The 20,443-nt window shown below is 34.5% G+C and overlaps 1 protein-coding gene across 5 annotated transcripts in view; it reads left to right on the top strand.

Annotated features, from left to right (window-relative positions):
* MTA3 (metastasis associated 1 family member 3) overlaps positions 1-20,443 on the top strand; it is a 117,538-nt gene that overhangs the window by 54,691 nt on the left and 42,404 nt on the right. For all 5 annotated transcript variants that reach the window (XM_042829334.1, XM_042829351.1, XM_042829327.1 and 2 more), the window contains exons 9-14: positions 1,565-1,753; positions 6,831-6,905; positions 9,951-10,009; positions 12,161-12,285; positions 13,554-13,705; positions 14,378-14,600. In XM_042829334.1, coding sequence (XP_042685268.1) covers positions 1,565-1,753; positions 6,831-6,905; positions 9,951-10,009; positions 12,161-12,285; positions 13,554-13,705; positions 14,378-14,600 — 823 coding nt within the window. The remainder of the gene's footprint in view (positions 1-1,564; positions 1,754-6,830; positions 6,906-9,950; positions 10,010-12,160; positions 12,286-13,553; positions 13,706-14,377; positions 14,601-20,443) is intronic.

Genomic DNA, 20,443 nt, shown 5'->3' with positions numbered 1-20,443 from the left:
AAAAAAAAAAAAAAAAAAAAAAAAAAAAAAAAAAAAAAAGAACACCTTTATAGGTGTTATAGGTTCATTTTAAGTGGAAAAATGAATGTAAAGAAAGAGCAAGGATTTATTCTACTGTAATTTTTAAGAACATTGATTTCAATGATTGAATTTGGATTTAGCTTGGAAAATTTGCAGGATATACTGCTTTTCCATGAGGGCTGCAATTCAAACTTATTGTAAGAGTTCAATCTTTAGGCTTGCTTTATCACATTGTAAGCCATAGATCAGTAAATTAATCTGAAGATTTTGACTTTTAAACTTCAGTCTGCAGTGTTTCCATATTAGAATACTTCATGTTAACAGTTTAGAATAAACTTCATAAAATTATTAGAATACTTCATGTTAACATATTAGAATACTTCATGTTAACAGCTTCTTCTCAAGGCTGGTGAATGTGGCTTGAACCATAAGTGAAGAAACTTATTGTAGGATAACGGTGACATTATCTCTTGTAGATTAAACAGTTTGAGAATCTTGTCTCTGATAGTTTTCAAAGAGGTATATGGAGAGCTGGATAAAGACTTTGCACCTCATAGGAGATGACAAAAGATAAAGAGAATCCATTATTTGCATTTTGTATACAGAAACTCAACTGGAATTTCAGTATATGCACTATGCTGACCATTCCTTCCTTGAAATGTTTCAGTTTTCATAAGATGAATTTAGGACTATGTGACAGGTTGCATGCTATCCTTAGAGTTCACTGCCCAACATGGGGCAAATCAATGACATGCAATCACACACAGACTGTACTGCACTTAATACCTTTTATGCCACCTTCAACCCAGTGATTTAAGGTTGTGATGATAGGCTTTCAGGATGTTGAGTTGGAAAGGCTTCTTGCATGTTCCTCATTTTCTATGCAGGTGGGTCTGTGAAATAACAACTTCCTTTTAACGTTCGTAGTAATTTGTGAGTGTCCAGTGTTACCTGTAAAGTTAAGAAAGCTGTAACGTGTTTGTTTTCTTTTTCCACTTACAGGGAAAGTAAAGTAAACCAAACACCTAATTTTTCCATCTCCAGTGTTTTATCAAGGGGCAAAAATCTTACCTGTTTTTTTCCATGTGATGATAATGAAAACAATAAATCATTTCCTTTTTGAGAAGTGAGAATATTTAGCATAGGTATATCTGAGAAGCTCTTCAGCTACTATTTAGAAGTTTTCCTAATTAAAATTGCTCCTCAGTCAGTATAGGCCGTTGTCTCCACTGGGTTACTTGAAACCAATTTCTACCAAGTAAAGATTCTCTAGAAATGTTTGCTGGTAATTTGCAGGATCTAATTAACTAATGTTATTTTTAGCAAACATTTTATTAAGATGTTTCCTTTCCCAGATTAAGTAATAAAGAATTTATTTTCCTCATGTTTCACAGGGGAAATCCTGTGATATCAAAATACATTCTAAATTTAGCTTTACTTGATGCTTGTTGCATAGTATATAGAAAATAATATACTGAATTTGTGTTAATTAGACTACTGTCTAATTAAACAAGCTTTTTTTTTTTCATTCTCTCCTTCCTAGTTTCATGCAATGGATACATTGCATAAACATAACTATGATTTGAGCAGTGCCATCAGTGTTCTGGTGCCACTTGGAGGACCTGTCTTGTGTAGAGATGAAATGGAAGAATGGTCAGCATCAGAAGCCAGTTTGTTTGAAGAGGCATTGGAAAAATATGGAAAGGACTTCAACGATATTCGACAAGACTTTGTAAGTACTGAAGTAGATTACTTCTTTATTCCCATGACATGGGTGAGCATAACTACTTTCTGTAGGTTTTTAAGATTAACTGCAGGAGAAATATATGTAATTAATGTGTATGTTTTATCCACATGAAAGTAAATATTCTTTCTTGTTTGGAGTTCTTCAGAAAGATATTGGCAGAAGATAATCTCCTGGCCAGATAGGGCATCTTGTATGGAAATGTGTTTTGTTTGAGAATTTTATGAGGATTTTACACAGATCTGTAAAAGCTCCAGAAGATTGTCAGAATTTCTTCACAATTTTGAGTGGAATTTATTAGCTGTACACTTTACTCCTCTGGGTTTTTTTGTTTGTTTGTTTGTTTGTTTTTTGTTTTTTTTTTTTTGAAACTCTAAGGTTCCTTTCTACGGTTAGCAGAGAAAAAGTATTCAGATAGCTTTCAAGTCCACTACAGTGAGTAACTTTGACATACCAGATATTCTGGCATTTCTAAAAAGTTTTCCAATACTTTCTAAATAGAGGGTTTTTTTTTAATAAGCATCAGACTACAGGACAGCAAAGCTTTAACTTGCAGCATTCTACTGCAGAGTAATGAAATGAAATGAATTCTGGCACTGATTGCTGAAATTGTTAGTAATGTTTACAATTTTTTCTTGCATGTTTCTTGAAGAATCTCTTTTTCAAGAAAAAGTATTTCCTTTGTTGTACTAAATCATTCAAGTTGGGTTTTGTGAAAAGGGTTAGGATATAAGCCAAAAAAAATTGTGAAGTTTGGATTTAAGATTGAAGCTGAATGAAATATTTTCATGGCAATTTCAGCCTGAGAATTCAAATTTTAGTTTTCTTTGTAGGTGTCACTAATCACTTTTGGAAAGGAAAGTAGTACTATATAGTACAAATATAGTACTATATAGTACTATATAGTGTATGGGACACTGGGAAGAGACTAAACACTAAGCTCTGCTGGAATAAAGCAGATAATTGAATAAAAGTGGGAAGGGAAGGCCATTTTTTTTCTGGAGAACCAACATTTTAACAGGTGTATTATATGTGCGTGCTTAATTGCTTGATTTCTAAGGGAGAAAATTGCATTGTGGACGAAGGAGCTCTCAAATTTGAGATAATGAATGAAAAGGAATATTAAAGAATTCTAGAACCTAAAACAATGCAAACTACACTTGGTTGTTAATTATCATGCAGATAAGTGGGTCCTAAGCTGTAATTATAGAGTAGCTGACTATTATGACTTCTAACTGAATGTCTTGTAATGAATAGTATTTAGCTAAGGCATCTACTGTGTATTTTATTTGCTGTTTATAAGTTGTGACCTAAAGCAACTTGTGATCAAGGAAATCTAAGCCTTTTCTCTGTTATTTATGGAAAAGAAACTTCTGTATAATTTTAATGTGTTATTACACAAAGTTAAATTCTGTTGATTGAAACAGTGCAAGAATATGTTGTAGAAATAGCTTTTTTTTTTTTTTTTTTTTTTTTTTTTTTGTCTTAGTGTTCAAATATAGCTACTTTAGTGAGCTTTGAATCTATTTAAAGTAGCTTAAAATCTATCTGACTTTTATCTCAGGTAGGTTTTTCCTGATACCCTCCCTATTTCATCAAATATTAGTTCCCAAAGCATGGGTGCTTTATTTTCCCTTGCCGTTCTCCCAAAACGTGAGAGATCTAAAGATAGAGTTTTGTAGCCTAAAGAGGGCGCATTAATGATTAGTCAGGAGTAGAGCAGAAATGAATGTGGGATAGTAATCAACTACAGTCCCTTAATTAAAAGAGGAACGGTATCTATCCTTAGTCACTTTTCTTTTAACCTTTGGAAAATTGACATGCCATTTTTAAAGCACCATTAGAAGATGTATTTTACATATTACTTCATACAGTGTTGGTAACTGTGCACACAATCTTGAGATAAAATTTATGTAATTTGAAAGCTCTCCACTGCATTAATCATGTAATCTTGTGAGATACCTTAATTTCTCCAAAGTAAAAGTTAAATATTTTCACTTGCTTTGTAATATTCTAAAGTTGAAGAATGTTAAAAACAATCCTTTATTTTCAAGTAATCATCTTATATAGACCCTTAAGATAAGTTATGGATAATATGAAAAGACTGCATGCTGAGATAGCTGTATATTTCTAGTGCTCAGCAGTTAATTATTCATTAGAATACATTTATTGATTACCAGTTATCATACCTTGTAAGTTAATCTTATATATGTGGGAAAAGCCTAGACAAAGAAGTTAATGCACTGCTAGTCTGTGTGCTGACTTGTTTCAGCACCCGTTTTATATCTAATCCTATGCTGTCTAAGACCTTGAACCTAAGCAGCTTAGTCAGCACCGTGGTGCCACTTTGCAAGCAAGACTGTCCTGGAGTTGATAGCAACGTTGTGAAGAAGAGGGTTATGCCATACTGCTTTGACTCACTACGTACCACAGGAGTTGTCTTCTGAATCAGTCCAGGTTTACAAGGCAAGATGCGGTTGCAGCCCTTATATTATGATTCTTTAAAGGGCAGGCTCATTTACTTTCCAGCAATTAGTAAGAACCAGCACTGTGTGGACATTAATGTTGCAGTTCAAACTTTATACTATAACATTAAATATTAGGAAGCAAAATAATTATTATAAATTAAATGGAATAAAGGAGTTTACCTTTTTTAATAGACCGGAGCAGCTCATTCGTTATCAAATTACTGTCTAGTCTTTGAATAATCATTTTCTTCTGCTATTGACTCATGAGCTGTTAAAGGAGCTAATTTGTTGAGGCTCTGCTGACTTTAAGGAGCTATGTGAATCCTAATCAACCTAAAATTTTTAATTTAATTACAGTTACTTAATTTTCTTGAATTACTTGAATTGCCTCAGTCATAAAATGGGAAAAGAGAGTGAATATTTTGTGTTCTCGAAACATATTTTCCGAAGCAGCATTTTAATTCTTACTTTTTCATGATCATATTTTTTCACAAATTTATGACATTCATATCTCAAAAAATGCCTTGAAAATCTGACTCAAACTATTTACATAAAATAGGAATGAGATTCCAGTATCAAAAAGTCCTGTAAATATGCTGTAAAGTTAACACATTCATTTTAAAATGACTTAGTCCTCTGTTTTTCATGCTGGTCTGAATGGTCCTTTTTTTGCCCCGTAGAAAACTCAGGACTCAAAAATTATCTCTTCCTGGTTTTGTACTGCTTAAAACTCATTGTTATTTTTGTTCTGCAAAAATGTCAGTAAAGTGGTCATTTGTATGTCTTTCAATTAATTTTTTATTATAATTTCATAATGGCAGTACATTATTCTGTATCTGCTTATGGTTTCTGTGGCAGTTAAGAGCGACCTGAGGAAAATTCTTGTGTCTCTACAGTGTGTTATCATTTTGGTTGTGCAAGTAAACAGAATAAAGGCAATTCATGCTCAGTGTGTCAAACAGGTTTTCTGGGATGTGTGACTCAGTGTAAAAAGGATTATGGTTATCCAATTCAACCACCTTAATTATCTTCCATTAATTGCAGTTGCCTATTGAGTGAACAAACATACTCATGTCACAGTCATAGCTGTAGCAGATGGAAGTTCAGAGAAATGGTAAACATATTTTGTGGCATGAATGTATTAGTAGCATAAATGCTGAGGAAAGAAAATAGCTACTGAGAAGTTAAAATGGACTAGTTGGCGACAACAGATAAGGTTTCACCTAGGTGTCATGAAGTACATGGACATGCTGAGAAGCAGCTCACCTGTCAACTCACACCAAAGGTGTGTGTGCTACTCACCAGCCCTTTCTTGGGCAGATTTCTCTTAAGGCATTGTTTACCTGAGAAAGGAAACAAACTTCAGTAAACTGAATTGTGTTACTGTTTCTTTGCAGCATCAATTTATGTATTTGCTGCACTGCTACTTGTTAGTTAAATGCAAACAGCCTTGCCCAGCTCTTGAATGTAGAAATGGGAGCCAAATTCAGTTCGTCCAAGTGTCTGAAAGCAAGCAGAGTGAAAAACTGGCTGTAAGCTCCTGTATGCTGGAAGAGGTAGTTTGATACAGTTTTTCTTCTGGTGCTTTCAGGAACTTATTCTTTTGTCTTAGGACATGGAGAAAGCCCCACTTACTAAAATGAGTAAGATTGCAAAGATAAGCTTTCACAGCATGATTATTATTAGCATTCATGCATGCCTCCATTGAATACTGTGCACAAAATACTAATGTCTTCCCAGGTTATAAGTAAAAATTGCATTAAGTCTGTATGGCTCTTACTAATTTAAGTAATAGAGAATTGATAGAATTGAATCTTTCTGTGAAGTAGATAGTTGGATATTAATTAGAAATAGCTGCTCTGTGCTTAATTTTTTTCCGTAAACCTAGTCTATGAATCTGTGATTTTGGGCTCATAGATTTTCACTTCACTGATAAATTTGTGCACCCAAAATTGTTGAGAAGGTCATAATAGTAATATTCAACTACTCTGATCTTGCTCAGAAATTTTTGTGAAGTACTCTGTTGCTCTTTTGCTCTTATTGTAATTTGTCCCTTTCATCCTTTTGTTTGGTGCTTGATGGTTGAGTATGTAGTGGTTGATGCAGAACCAGCAGTATTGTAAGAGCAGCTGAGCTGTTATGAGACTTGAAAAACCTGTGAATTAAATACTACAACCAGTGTATTTTTTTTTCTTATTTAGAGTAAAACTATTATGAGACTTGAACACAGTCATGTCAAGGTGATTTATTTTAGTCCTGATATCATTCTTAATCTGATGCACTTCATAACAGATTTAACTTTGTGTTTCCTGATGCACCTGCTTTTGTTTTGATCATTTAGTTTAACTGTCTGGCTTACATATCCAAATCCATATGTCATTTATTTCATGCAATTATGCATCTTTATTAATTATAAAGAAAGATTGTTAGTATTAGTAGTACATGCATTTATATACATATGGATTTTTAAGGTAGGTATTTAATGCATAGACGTTTTAAATTTTCTGCATAAGCTATACATGATTTTAAGATGTATTGAATAAAATGTGAATACTGCAATTTCTTGGAACTACTTCAGTTTGTAACATGTTTTTCAGCTCCCTTGGAAGTCGCTGACTAGTATCATCGAATATTACTACATGTGGAAAACTACTGACAGATATGTGCAGCAGGTAATTTAATGGTTATTTCAGCATGAATAATTCTGACACATTCTTTAAAAAAATAAAATAAAAAAATCTCAGCTTGCTAAAGAATAAAAAATCATTTGTGTTCTTAAAAAGACACGTGGCAGGAGGCGTATGGTAATATTTTAGGATGCAGAATACTGGTTTTGTGCTGTTCACACGATGTATTGCCAAATCCTAGAATGCCTACTGTACACTACATAGCTGTGAAGTGCTTTTTAAGCCATGTGGATTGTATGCTCATTTGTAGCAGTATGATTTCTGCATCTTGCTATGGTGTGGAAGAAAGAAATGGGCTAAGGAACAAATGCTGTAGGCTATGAAACTCTGTAAGGAATCAAAGGATAACGAAACAGAGATTGTATTAAATGTGGTTCTTAGTGTTTTGAACATTTTGTTGATACTTCATTTTAAAATATTACTTTGGCATGATCAAGATAGAAAAACAAAGTTGAGAACGTTCCGCACACAATGAATATGTTCATCCTTCTGAATGAATGTTTGAGTCCTCCTGTAAGAGAGGAATGATAATATAATTTTGGATACCTATGCTGGGTTACTTGAGACAGGTATAGGCAAGACTTTAGTGTTAGTACTTTTTATGTATTATACTATTTACCTATTTACTCCTTGATTTAGATATTCAAAATATTTTAAAATACTTTGCTGCAATTCACAGTTTAACATTTTAGTTTGTAGCTCATTCACTTGTATAATTTACATGAAGTACAGAATGTTGAAAATAAATTTTATGCTCTAATGAATGATGACAGCTGTATTGTTAAGTGGATGTCTGGAGTTGTTCCAGATTTTTTTGTTGCCGTATGTCAGAGGATGATTGCTGCAGCTTGCTCTGTGGTTTTAGTTGTTTTTTCTTTCTCTGTGTGTGTGTGTGTGTGTGTGTGTGTGTGTGTGTATTGGGTTGAATTTTTTGTTTCTTTGCTTGATTTGGGATATGAAAAGTAAGGGAAAAGGTGTTTGCTTGTTTCTAATTTTTTTTTTTTAGCCACATAATTGAATTTTGAATTATCTCTAGGATCTTTTAGATAATAGAAAAAGAAAATGATTTGCTCTGCGTTCAAGAATTTTTTTTTCAGTTGTCACTGGAGAATCTTGGAGAATCAGATAAAAAAAAAAAGGCTTTATTGGGACTCTAAGGTTTGGATTAAGGATAAATTGAACTGAAAACTTTGTTTTGTTAGCTGATTTGAGATTGCTCAGAGCTGATCATGTTTCCTGTGAAATTTTTCTGAAACATTTGCTCTGGATTGGTTGGCAAAAGATTCTTGAGGCTCCTTTTCTAAGTTTTTGTAGGGCTTCATTATTGTTCCTCTGCTACAACTGTAAAGATGTGATGCATTGAGCTTGCATAATAAAGGTGTAATGTCCTGACTCAAAACATGGCATGACACCACAGGATTTATCGTTTTAAGCAAGATCTTTTCAAAGTCATGCATGATTATCAGTAATAAACAGTGTAAACCAGATATCTCATTTGTACGCTACCGAACATATCTGTAATCCTCCTTATCAGAGATCAGAACTTCATCCTGATGTTGTTTTGGTTGTTGTGGAATGGTAGAAATAATACAGTTCAGGGAAAAAAAAAAAAAAGGTATCTTTAGGGTGCTATGGGTTTTGTTTTTCGATTTATTTATTTTCCCCTACCAGAACAAGCTGTAATGATTGAATGCATTTCAGGAAGAAAATATGTTCATTAAGAAAGTGGCAATTTTGGAGTCATTCTTCTCTAAATACGGTCCTTGAGGTGTGGAATAGCTTTGAGGAATAGGAAAATGTTGATGTACATTCTTACATATTATACATACATAAAGTATGGACTTTGTGCAGTTTAATATGAAAATTTGCCCTTTAATTGTTTATTTCTTTGCATGAATTGGCTGTGTTGTGTCAGTCGTAATGAATGTTTCTTTGTCATAATAACCTCTAAATGTCACTCATACTTTCTAGCTAGGGATGGTGATTTAATGGTGATGGAGATACTGTTGTCACCTTTAGAGCATGTTCCTTTCAAGTAAAGGTGAAGGGAAATATTTATATTGAAGCCTTCTATCTCTACTGAACCTGTAAAACTAATCCTGGCCTTCAGTAATCATTCTTGGTGACTGCAACATTATATAGCATCTGAGAAAAGCCAGATGACCCATTTCACTCATTGAAATGTTTTCGTATTATTTTCCTCTTGAAGATCTGATTCATTATTCCAGTGTTCTATTATCCTTATTACCCTTACAAACAAGTAGTTGTCATACTAACACTTCCAGCTTCAACTTTCAGACTTTCCCTTCTCAAATTTCTGTTACCTACGTGTGATTTCTCATGATTTTGGAATCTTTTCAGTTTCCTAGCATTTGCTCTCTGCGTTTTAATAGGCAGAAAGTTCATCTCAAATTGCAACTATTGGTTGATGATTTCATTTCTGCATCTTTTCTTCTCTCACAGTATATGAACTCATACTGACTGACCAGCTTTAAAGCTGTGATATTTTCTGTTATTTGTAGGGAACAATGTTAATCATCTTTTTAGTATGTGAAAATACAGTTTATACTGAAGTAACATTGTGGAATTATTATATAGAAGACAATATATGATTCATTTTAGTAAACACACAAGCAAAAGAGTTGTTAAAATTGTATTACTTACAACCACCAGCATTAAAAGTATGATAAAACTCAGTTATGCTGCTGTTCTTTCTTCTTGCTCTTTTTTCTATTGGTAGATGTAATTTATATACACAGTACTTGTTGTTTTTACAGATTTGTTGTCATGTGCTGAAGGATTGTGAGTTTTGCTAGGAAGGACAGCATGCTGTAATTTCAAACCAATAATAAAATAGAACAGCTCTAATTTTTAATGACTTTCGTCTTCTAGATTCCTACACTTTTCCTGGAGTCTTTTGTGGAACTGTGAAATGAAACGCAAATAATTTAAGGTTGGATTATGTGCAGTTTTATGAGTTTGTGTACTTGAAGATAACGAAGTATTTTCATGTGTTGATTTTTCATCTAGAAACGTCTGAAAGCGGCTGAAGCAGAAAGTAAATTGAAACAAGTATACATCCCCACCTAGTGAGTATAACAATAAAGTTCTTTTTTGAATTACTTACAGGTGAAAATGTGAAGTGTATCAACACACATGATATTTCCTTCATATTGTCCTAATACTTTTAACATGTATATGCAAGTAGTACATACACACGCTGAAGTGTAATTGGAAAATGTTGTAAATTCTTTGTCCTTATTTCAACCCATTGGCTTTGACCACCAACCTTTCTGTTCTGGAAAGGCGAAAACTTCTGCAAAAGTTGATCAAGTGCTACACGAACTGCTCACAGGCAAGAAGGATCTTGTCATTTAAAAGCAATTTTTCTGGAGTAGTTGCTTCAGAATCTCTGTAGCTCAACATTTAATATTTGTGTAAATTCAGAATTTTAAAATAGAAGCTGTTGTTAATGTAGTTACATAAAATCAGATACTCACTTTGGTTACGGTTTTATCTTGATATCATCTGTTCTCAAGTTAGAGACAAGATGTTCTGTCTATAAATTAAAGGTAGCACACAACCCCAAATCTTTTGCCTTTGATCAGTTCTTATTAATGAATTCTGTTTTCCTCTGAGAGGTTTGTATTTTAGTTCTTTAGATTTAAACTCAATTCTAGATTTGCTTTCGTTAATGTGTGGCTTATGGAACCAAGATATAATCTCTATTTCATATTTATAATTTCCTTAAGGTTATGATAAGAGAGGGGGTTATAGATGGCATTCTTTACAGGGTTTTGTGGATATATTGAGTTTGTGTGTGAATTTACCCATTAATATCAATGTTTATATAACAGAAGACTAGAATACCAGATAAAATACTTTCAAAATCCATTGTCGCCATTCTGATTGCATGTATAAATTGGATACAATAGAACTTAATTTGCATATTTCATACAGACTTTTTTTCTCTTAAGCGGATTTAATACAAACAACAAAACTATTAATTTCAGTCTTTTAATTTCATTTGTGAAAAAGCATTGTGAGTTTTACAGCTCAAGTCATATTTGCAGCATGGATATTTCTTCACATCGTAGACTAGAGGGTTATGCTGAAAAGTCTTGCATGAGTGTTACATAATTCTCTCAGTGAAGTTGTCAATTTAAAAAAATTGTTAAGGACTAGCTGCATTGTTTGACATAACCTACCTAACCTGAAATACAGATACTTACTTTCAGTTTGGTTTACTACCATCTTTTGACTTACCATCAAGACAAAATCCATAGTCAATTGTTAGAACAGGAATTCTTGAGGCATTGGTAACTGCAATCTGAGGCACATGTAGGTGAACATAGTTCTAACGCTCTATTTCAAGACAAATTTATTGTATTTGAAATCTGAGAGGCATTGATTCTTAGAGCTGAATACCTTTTTGATCTTGTCAGAAGGTACTTCCCTTAGAAGCAAGAATCTCCTCAATAACCAGAGTCCCTTTCAATTCCTGGTTGCTCTGGAAGGTAACTGAGCAAGAGATATTCAAGTAAAAAGAGACTTAACTACCTCTTGATCTTCCTTGTGTCTTTATATCAGTATGCTTCTCTGAAGTACCTTTTGGAAAGATACTTGATAAAGAGTATTTGGAAATTGGAAAGAGTGTCTTACTGGATATAATACACCATAGAGGAGTGGTGAAGTTCTTCAGTCCTCTTAGAATGAGTGGTTTAGGACACAACCCATACATGGGTGATCTGTGCCAGGGTTATAGGACTGCAGCATATTGCAGTTAGTAGGGACTTACATGCCTCTTATTTAGATACACAGCAGCAACCTGTCCTCTATTCAGGACAGCCTTGTTGTATTACGGGCACTGTTACTTCTTTCATGTGTTATGTATTTCACAGAAAGACCAACCTCAACTTGTAAAGCCTTGCAGAGGGGGACTATGCTGTGTCAGACTTGTTCCAGTGTTTGACACTGAGGCTTGCTTTGTCTTTAGCTTGCTAAGCAGGTTTGACCATTTTACAAAGGTCTGCAAATTTGAGTACTGTAGCAGCTCTTTACGCATCAACTCTGTGTTGAAAACACCAGAAAAACATGACAATTACTCTTTTGTTAATTTTTACAGATGTTGTCACCAGACGGAATTCCAAAATTAAGTTGTTTACATTTTTATTAGCAGGTTAGAAAATAATTTCTGGAAACTGATTTTTATTTTTATTTTATTTTATTTTATTTTTTAGCAATAAACCAAATCCCAATCAAATATCCAGCAACAATGGGAAACCTGCTACGGTCAATGGAGCAATGGGAGCCTCTTACCAGGCACAGGCCTCACTAATAGGGAGGGCTTGTGAAAGCTGCTATAGTAAGTCAAATTTTCGTAAATTTTTGAATAATTGAGGAGTTCTGGCTAATCTTAATACACATTAAACAAAATCTATATACTTTCATTTTCATACTATAAGTAAGAGAGAATTTTTGATCTACTGTGCAGCAGAAATAACTTCAGATTAGAACTGCCTTCAATACATCGATGTAATGTTAATACTCAAACCCACTTCATTTTTTTTCTTCAGCAATTTAGTAAGTATGGAACAATCAAGTATTGAGTGGTGTAATGGATGTGATGTTATTTCTTTACCTTCAGGCTTCTAAATCTATATTTACTTTTGCTTGTGCTTTAAATTTGTTTTTAAGGTTTTTTATTGCAGATTTTTTTTTGTTTTGTTTTATTTTTGCTTTTAATTTGCTGTTGTTGCTGTGGCAAGATTGAGTAGTTTTGGGTTGTTTTTTTTTTGTTTTTTTAATTCTCTAGTGCATTTGCATTTTGTACATTTGTGATTGCTCCTTCTTGAAATAGCAGCTTCTGATGTAGATCGTATAAGAGGAGATATAATAGAATTCTGAATTGGAAAAGGCTCAAAAAGCCTGGCATATAGAAGTTCTTTACTTTTGTGATGGCTCTCTGTGTCTTAAACAGCAATTACTTAAAAAAATATTATTTTAGTTTAAAAAGTCCCAGTTACATACATCTGTTGTTTTTCAAGTTATATTTTTAAAGAGTAGTTTTCTGGTGAAAGTTTGATTACAAAAATAAAAGACTAAATTAATGTTTCCAAATGAGACTGAACATGCACGAGATAAAGATAGGCACGCATCTGAAAAGCTAGTTGATGTGCTTACCCTTTTCTTAAGAGGATCTTGACTTATAAGTACTGGCTTCATGTAACTGGGAGGTCACAGAGTAGAAACAGGGATCTTAAACAACGTCTTTAGTAGCAAGCATCCTGATTAGTCAGTTTTCCATGTTAAGTTGAGAAATCATGGAGAGTGAGACTGGAGGGGTTTATTTGTTTGGGGTTGTTTTATTTGATGGGTTTTCTTTTGTGTTTGAAGACCCCTGGAAGAAAATCTCTTTATGCTGATAGAGAGTCCTAAGTTTGAAAATAATGCAGAAATACTTTATGGAGTTGACTTTTGAGGTGCTTTTAAATAAGTTGCTATTTTCTCTTTATCAAATGGATTAAATATTTTTCGTGGTAATGCTTTTGGGAAATGCCATGCATTACAGTATTTGGATATACTGTTCTGAATGTAGCATGCAATTTAGCTGTGGTGTTCTCTCATCCTTAGCTTCACAATCTCACCAGTGGTACTCTTGGGGTCCTCCTAATATGCAGTGTAGATTGTGTGCTTCTTGTTGGATTTATTGGAAGAAATACGGTGGCCTGAAAATGCCCACACAGACAGATGAAGATAAACTCTCTTCCAGCCAACCTGCAGAGGTAGGATTGTGTAGATAAGCCTCTCTGAAGTGAAGTGTGATACCTTCACAACACTATTGTGGTTTGAATAATTAATGGCATGCATTTTATATATGTGTTCAACCATGATGTTACAAAACTTCTCTTACTCTTTTTAATCCTTTTCCTGTCTTTTGTATTGCTAAACGTTGTGCTAGTCCAGACTTGTCTTTATTTGACCAAGTCTTGGAAAGGTAGACTAATGTTCACTTCATGCACTTTTGTTGGAGAAATGTCATCTTGTCAAGAAATTTGTATATGAACTGTAAAACATTAATTTCATCTAGAATGGTATTAATGTATGTCAGTTCACAGCAGAGCTCTCCAGTGTGTTGCATAGCTTCATATATGTAGCCCCAGTTTTTTGAATAGCGCTTACACATGTTAGTTTATTAACATTATGAATTTATTCAACTTTTGGATTATTATTATTATTTTTTAATTAATTATGAGGAAAATATCTTTTGTTCATTTTCTTCATTTGTTTGGTGGAAGAAGGCTGCTCGTTCTTTCAACTTGACGTGACAGGATCAAATAACATTAGATAATTCTTTTGTTAAACATAATCATTTTTGGTACCACCTGTCACAAGTAGGGAACATTCAGATTGTGCAATTCAAGTTTGTGTTACTATTTTTTGTTTTATTTCTGTAGGAATCCCATGTTAGAACTCATATGTCCCGGCAGGCCACACAAGGAACTCCAGTTCGTAACACTGGAAGTCCAAAGTCAGCTGTGAAAACACGCCAAGCTTTCTTTCTTCACACAACGTGCTGGACAAAACTTGCCCGTCAGGTCTGCAAAAATACCCTTCGGCTGCGGCAGGCAGCAAGACGTCCCTTTGTTCCTATTAACTGTGCTGCCATTAAGGCAGAATGTAAGATGTTTTTTTAATTCTTAGTTCTGTGTGCTGTGCTTCCCACCCATTTTTGTCTTTTAATTTTATTTTCTTTTTCAATAAACATCTCTTGTCTATATGCTTTTGCTTTTCATTTTTTCATTTGTCTAGCACATCACCAACACATTCCTAAAGTCTGGCTGCCTTGAAGAGTTTTCATACTATTTCAAAAATAGAATGTTTTGGATGGTGCTGGAAGGATCGGGGATGAGGTGGGGGCTGGAAAAGGTGGGGGGCATTTCAAGTGAATTAACAGGAACATAGCCATTGCCTAATTTGCTTACAAAAAATGTCATTTAAAAAAAATCTTGTGGAGGATCCATGTTGTGATAGAAATCATGCTTCCAACTGGATAATGTAAAAGAAGTTTGCATTTATATTGTTGTTTATTCTTCTACTAAGTAGAAAGTATAGAGCTGTACTTAATTTAGTTTTTCCTCAGTGGAATTGGCCAAAGAATAAGTAGCATTGCTGTGGATGTGTAAGAATTTAGATGTGGTGTGTAATGCAACAGTTTATCGTGTGATCATGTGAGTAATGATAGCCAAGTTCATCATTTCACCATAGTTGCACTGGTTTTTGTCCATTTTATTTTAAAATTTTGTTTTAAATAAAATACAGTGTGATGCCTTTTGTTTTTGTAGTCAAAACAAAGAAATGATTGAGTAATCATATGACAAATGGTTTTGGGTTGCTGTTGATAGCATCAGGAAGTTACTCTATGTTCATGTGTTTTGATTCTGTTCCACAGTCCTATGAAGTCACTCACTATTTCAGTAGGTTTTGTATCTGTACTAAGAGCGTAGTTTTACTGCTCACACCGCCTGGTTCTATTTTGGTCTTCATCAGTACACTTCTCCAATGAGGCACTTGATATTCCAAAACAAGCTGTGCTGGCATGCTACCAAATGTAGTACAATTGAAGAGAGCTATTTAGAATATAAGACATTGGTTTTAAAACCATATTCACTAGATTAATGCTAAATGTTTTCCCAGGATGCCAATGATATCAGTGTTAATTATAAGAAATAATGAGAGGCTTAAAATCTGGTTTTGAGTATTTTTCCCTAATGTACTTTAACACCAACTGTTTCTCACATACAAACTCTTCACCTGCTTCTGCCGACTTCCAGAACTTGATGAGTATTTCTACTCATTGTCCTCATTTGTTTACTTGTCCTATTGTACAGCTTTGAAAGAAGAAAGAAAACAGCCAAGTCAAGAACAGCTTTCATATTTAAGGAAACTGTATGCCCATTGTGTCAATAAAATGGGCTATACTTTCATGGGACAATTATTTCCAAGGCTGGACCGTGCTTATATCTTTAATCCTTAATACAAAATAACCATTATTTTCTGAGAGGAAATGATTGTACCTTTTAACTTACCTTTTAACTTAATTGGCACTGTTTTTTACTAAATCATGGAGAATAATTATTTTTAGAATTAGGTTCATAGAACAGAATCATAAAATTGCTCAGGATGGAAAAGACCTTAAAGATCGAGTCCAACCACGACCTAACCATACTATCCTAACTAACAACCCTCTGCTAAATCACGTCCCCGAGCACCACATCCATACTGTTTTTAAACACATCCAGGGATGGTGACTCAAACACCTCCCTGGGGAGCCTATTCCAGTGCTTAACAACCCTTTCTGCAAAGTTTTTCCTAATATCCAACCTAAACTTACCCTGGAGCAACTTCAGGCCATTTCCTGTCACCAGTGAGAAGAGACCAACCCCGCTCTTGCAGTACTCACCTTTCAGGTATTGGAAGAGAGCAATAATGTCTCCCCTCAGCCTCCTTTTCCCCATACTGAACATCCCCAGTTCCTTCAGTCTCTCATAGGGATATTCTCCAAACCCTTCTTAAGCCTTGTTGCCCTTCTTTGGACCTGCTTCAGCACCTCAATGTCCTTTCTGTACTGAGGTGCCCAAAACTGAACACAGTGCTTGAGATGAGGCCTCACCAGTACCAAGTACAGGGGCAAACTTGTTCACTTGAACTTTAAACTTTTATCTATTTCTTCATACTGCAGATGAACTTTTTGTTCAAGAAGTTGGAGGGAGGAGGTTTCATCCAAGCATTAATCATCATAGTAGAACAAATGTTATAGTCACTTCTCAACTTTTGAAACAAAGGAGGTAAAAAGCTGAGCTTTTCAGCATGAAGGAGTCATTCTTGTACCAGACTAATGATGTCGTGACTGCTTCATCTTTGTTCCTTTAAGTGAATAAGTGCCACATCAGATTAACATCAGGAACAATTTTGTTTGTTTCTGTAGCTTCTATCTTTTATTATTCATTTTACATGAAGTAACTGGACCTTGCTATTTCATCTTTGTGAATGCTGCTGCTTCTGGTTTAGATCTGACAGAGATTGGAAGGAAAAAACAATAAATCAGTTGTTGATGTTTTTTAAGTACAACATTCAAGTTAATATAGAAAAGTCTTGCTAACCGAATTATGTCTCATGAAATGAAGTTAATGTTTGTGTGTAAATGCACATATATATATATTTTCTGTGATTTACCATCTTTCTATAGAATTTTACAGTGTTCTTACCTGCTTATGATTTTTGTCATATTCTTACACCAGTAAAGCCCCTTAAGGAAACTGTTAAATAATGGACTGTTCTAGTTTTGTTCATGTACTTACATTGGTGACCTGTGTTCAGTGCATTATGTGGATTTTAATGTTATATCTAAATAGACTTTTTTTCCCCTGAATGCCTTGAATCTTTGAATGATAGCCTGATATTAATCATCTTAAATGAGGTACTTAATTAGCAGTAATTATTTCATACGTTGAATACCACTGAGCAGTTACAATGTTGAATGAATGCTGTTGCTGTTGTTGCAACACTTACAGTCATGCTTTGAAGATAACCTTGGCAAAATAGGTTACAATTTAGCATGAGATGGTTAGAATTTGTTTTCCATATCGGTACATTGAAACTTGAATCTGATTTTTTTTTTTTTTTTTTTTTTTTTTAAAGATTCTTTAAGAATTACGTAATTCTCTGTGTGTAGAACAAGTGCTGGGAGTTATAACTGCATTTCACAGCTATATTGCAATAGGCACCATGCCAAAATCTTAAAATCGAAATAAAAGAAGGCAGGGCACTCTAACCCCAGCAGCGTATCCACTTTTATGCCTTCTTAGTCTTAGGCAAATTGTTCAAGTGCTGGGTTGTTGATGATCTCTGGAGGTCCCTTCCAACCCCTACAATTCTGTGATTTCTGTGAAATTAATTACCTGTTATGAGAAAGGAAGTCTGAACAAGCTAGTCATAAAGTGGATTTCTATCTTTCATTTTCTAGCTTTTACTAGACTTCTCATAAAGTAAATTGTTTTTTGCATTCCGCTTGAATTTAACTGCTGACACTATAAAAGCATGGAAGCTTTTATAGTGCTAAAACAAACAAACAAATGAAAACTCCACAGATTTCAGAGCATTTGTTCAATTCCTGTAATTCTACCCACATCATCTTCCTTAGCCCATTACATGCGCTGGCAGAGAACAAGGCTCTGTTTTGTGTTCTTCATTCCTTTGGTTAGCTTAAAGAATTAGATTTTCCTCATTAGGGAACCATGTAGCGTGACCCCAGATCTGATGCCAGCAGAAGAAATGGAGAAGATACATTCACATCTCAGTTTAATCTAGGATGGTCACCAGAAGGTTGAGAGATCATGGCGTCTCTTGCTAGGAGTTCAATCCATCATGGAAATCGCAAACTTTGTTCTGTCTAGAGATAATAGACTACAAACTTGTCTGGTGGATTTTTAGGAATAATTAGAATTGGTGAACTGTTTCAGTAAGGAAACTTTCATGCTTTGAATCAGGCAAAATATTCAACCTTTTTATTAGTTTACAAGTTTTTAGAAAGTTGAGCAAAATAATTCTGTCAATGGATTTTATTAAAGGAATCTGTAGTAGGTTTTCTTCTCCGCAATCAGATCAGCTGGAGATAGATCCAATCTTGCAAGTTGTTGATGCCTGACAGTGTGAACTGTCATGTGAACTTCACTGCCTCAATGTAAATTTTCATTTCATTGGTTGTTTTTTGTTTGCTTGTTTGCTGCCCTCACGTACAGTTTAATTGATACAATTATCTATAATAATCACAGTAATTTATATTTGGGTAGTTACACTGTCTATACAGGTGACAAAATGTTATCAGTGAATAGTCTATGATCAAAATATACGCCTTTAAGCGTGCAGATTTAATAACAGACATTTGGTACGTGATGCTGTGTCTTACAATACTGTTTGTTAAAGACAAGTGAAAATTAAGTAGTGTATGCAAAGCTGTTGTTACTGATTTGTCTTTCTAAGCATACAGTCTGTATACTGGCAAAACACTATCCAATCTTCTTAAGCAAATAACATTTACAAACATTTACCAGTCAGAAATCATTTCTTCTAGATTTTCATAGCTGCAGAAGATCTTTGGCTGTACATACGAATGGAAATGTTTGCTCTACTATAATCTTCTTATCTTAAAGTTCTTTTAGCCAGAAAAATGATCAAAAGAATGTGAGACTTTTTCCCAGCGTTACTAAGAGGAAAAAATTCAGTAAATTGGTAAATTATCTTCAGTAAATTTGTTGGATATTTGTTAGAGTTTTGGCAGAAATGGAATGTCAGAAATAACTCACAAGTGAGAATCTCTAAGCTACAAATCTAGTAAGTACAAAAAAATTTAAACCGCTTTCAAATTTAAAAGGACAAGCTCCACTCACTATCATCATCTCCTTAGAATGCCTGATTTCCTTGGTATTCACAACAGTCATCCCTTTTCAAGGCTGAGGAATCAATCTGTTTAAAACCTCATAGAGAATCCATTTCACACTGTGGTTTGTAATGTTGTTCCCTGTAGCTTTTCTATTTGTACTGTATCTTTTTAAAAAGGGTTGTGGTGTCCCACAGTTTCCCATAATTATAGAGAGTGTTGTATGTTTTCTATTTCACTCACTATTTTGCTCCTGGTTTCAACTGGGACAGAGCTGATTTTTCCCTTCATAATGGCTAGTGTGATGTTATATTTTGGTTTTAGAAGAAAAACAATGCTGATAACATAATGATATTTTAGTCGTGAGCAGCTCTATACAGAGCCAGGAAGTTTCAGTTTCTCAGCTTCTTGTACTGCCCTGCCAGCAAGGGGACCAGGGGGCACAAGGAGCTGGGAGGGGGCAGAAGCAGGACAGCTGACCTGAACTGACCAAGGAGATATTCCATACCATATAGAATCATGTGGAAAAAACTTGAGAAATGATGGGGAGTTAGCTGGGGGGCAGCTGCTGCTCAGGGACTGGCTGGGCGTCAGTCAGCAGGTGGTGAGCAATTGCTTGTGCATCGCTTTTTTTTTTGTGCATGTGTTTCTGTGTGTGTGTGTGTGTGTGTGTATAATTACTATTACATTTTTTCCTCTTTCTTTTCTATTCTAGCAAATAGTTTTTATCTCAACCAATAAGTTCTACTTTGGTTTTTGTGTTTATTTTTTTTGTGTATGCCTTTCTGTCAGTTCTTTCCCCCATTCCACTGGGGGTTGAAGGAGGTGAGTGAGCAACCTTGTGGTGCTGAGCTGCCTGCTTGGTTACCCCAAAACACTTACTCTTCTTCTCATAGTAATTTCTAATACTGTAAAAATTTCACCATCGTTTCACCAAGCAACCACTTTCAAGTATTGCCCAGCTACTTATAGAAGGTATTTGCACTGACACTGAGAGTGCTGTTCTGCGTGTTAGTTGTTCAGAACTGATTGTTTTATCTATATGTCACAGTCATTCTACTCCATAAGAATTACTTTACATTCA

This window comes from Centrocercus urophasianus, unplaced genomic scaffold, assembly GCF_019232065.1.
Source record: "Centrocercus urophasianus isolate 14NV4802_14NV808 unplaced genomic scaffold, USGS_Curo_1.0 seq_10, whole genome shotgun sequence".
Lineage (NCBI taxonomy): Eukaryota > Metazoa > Chordata > Aves > Galliformes > Phasianidae > Centrocercus > Centrocercus urophasianus.
Note: the sequence above shows the minus strand (reverse complement) of the source record. Positions and strands in the feature narration are given on the sequence as shown.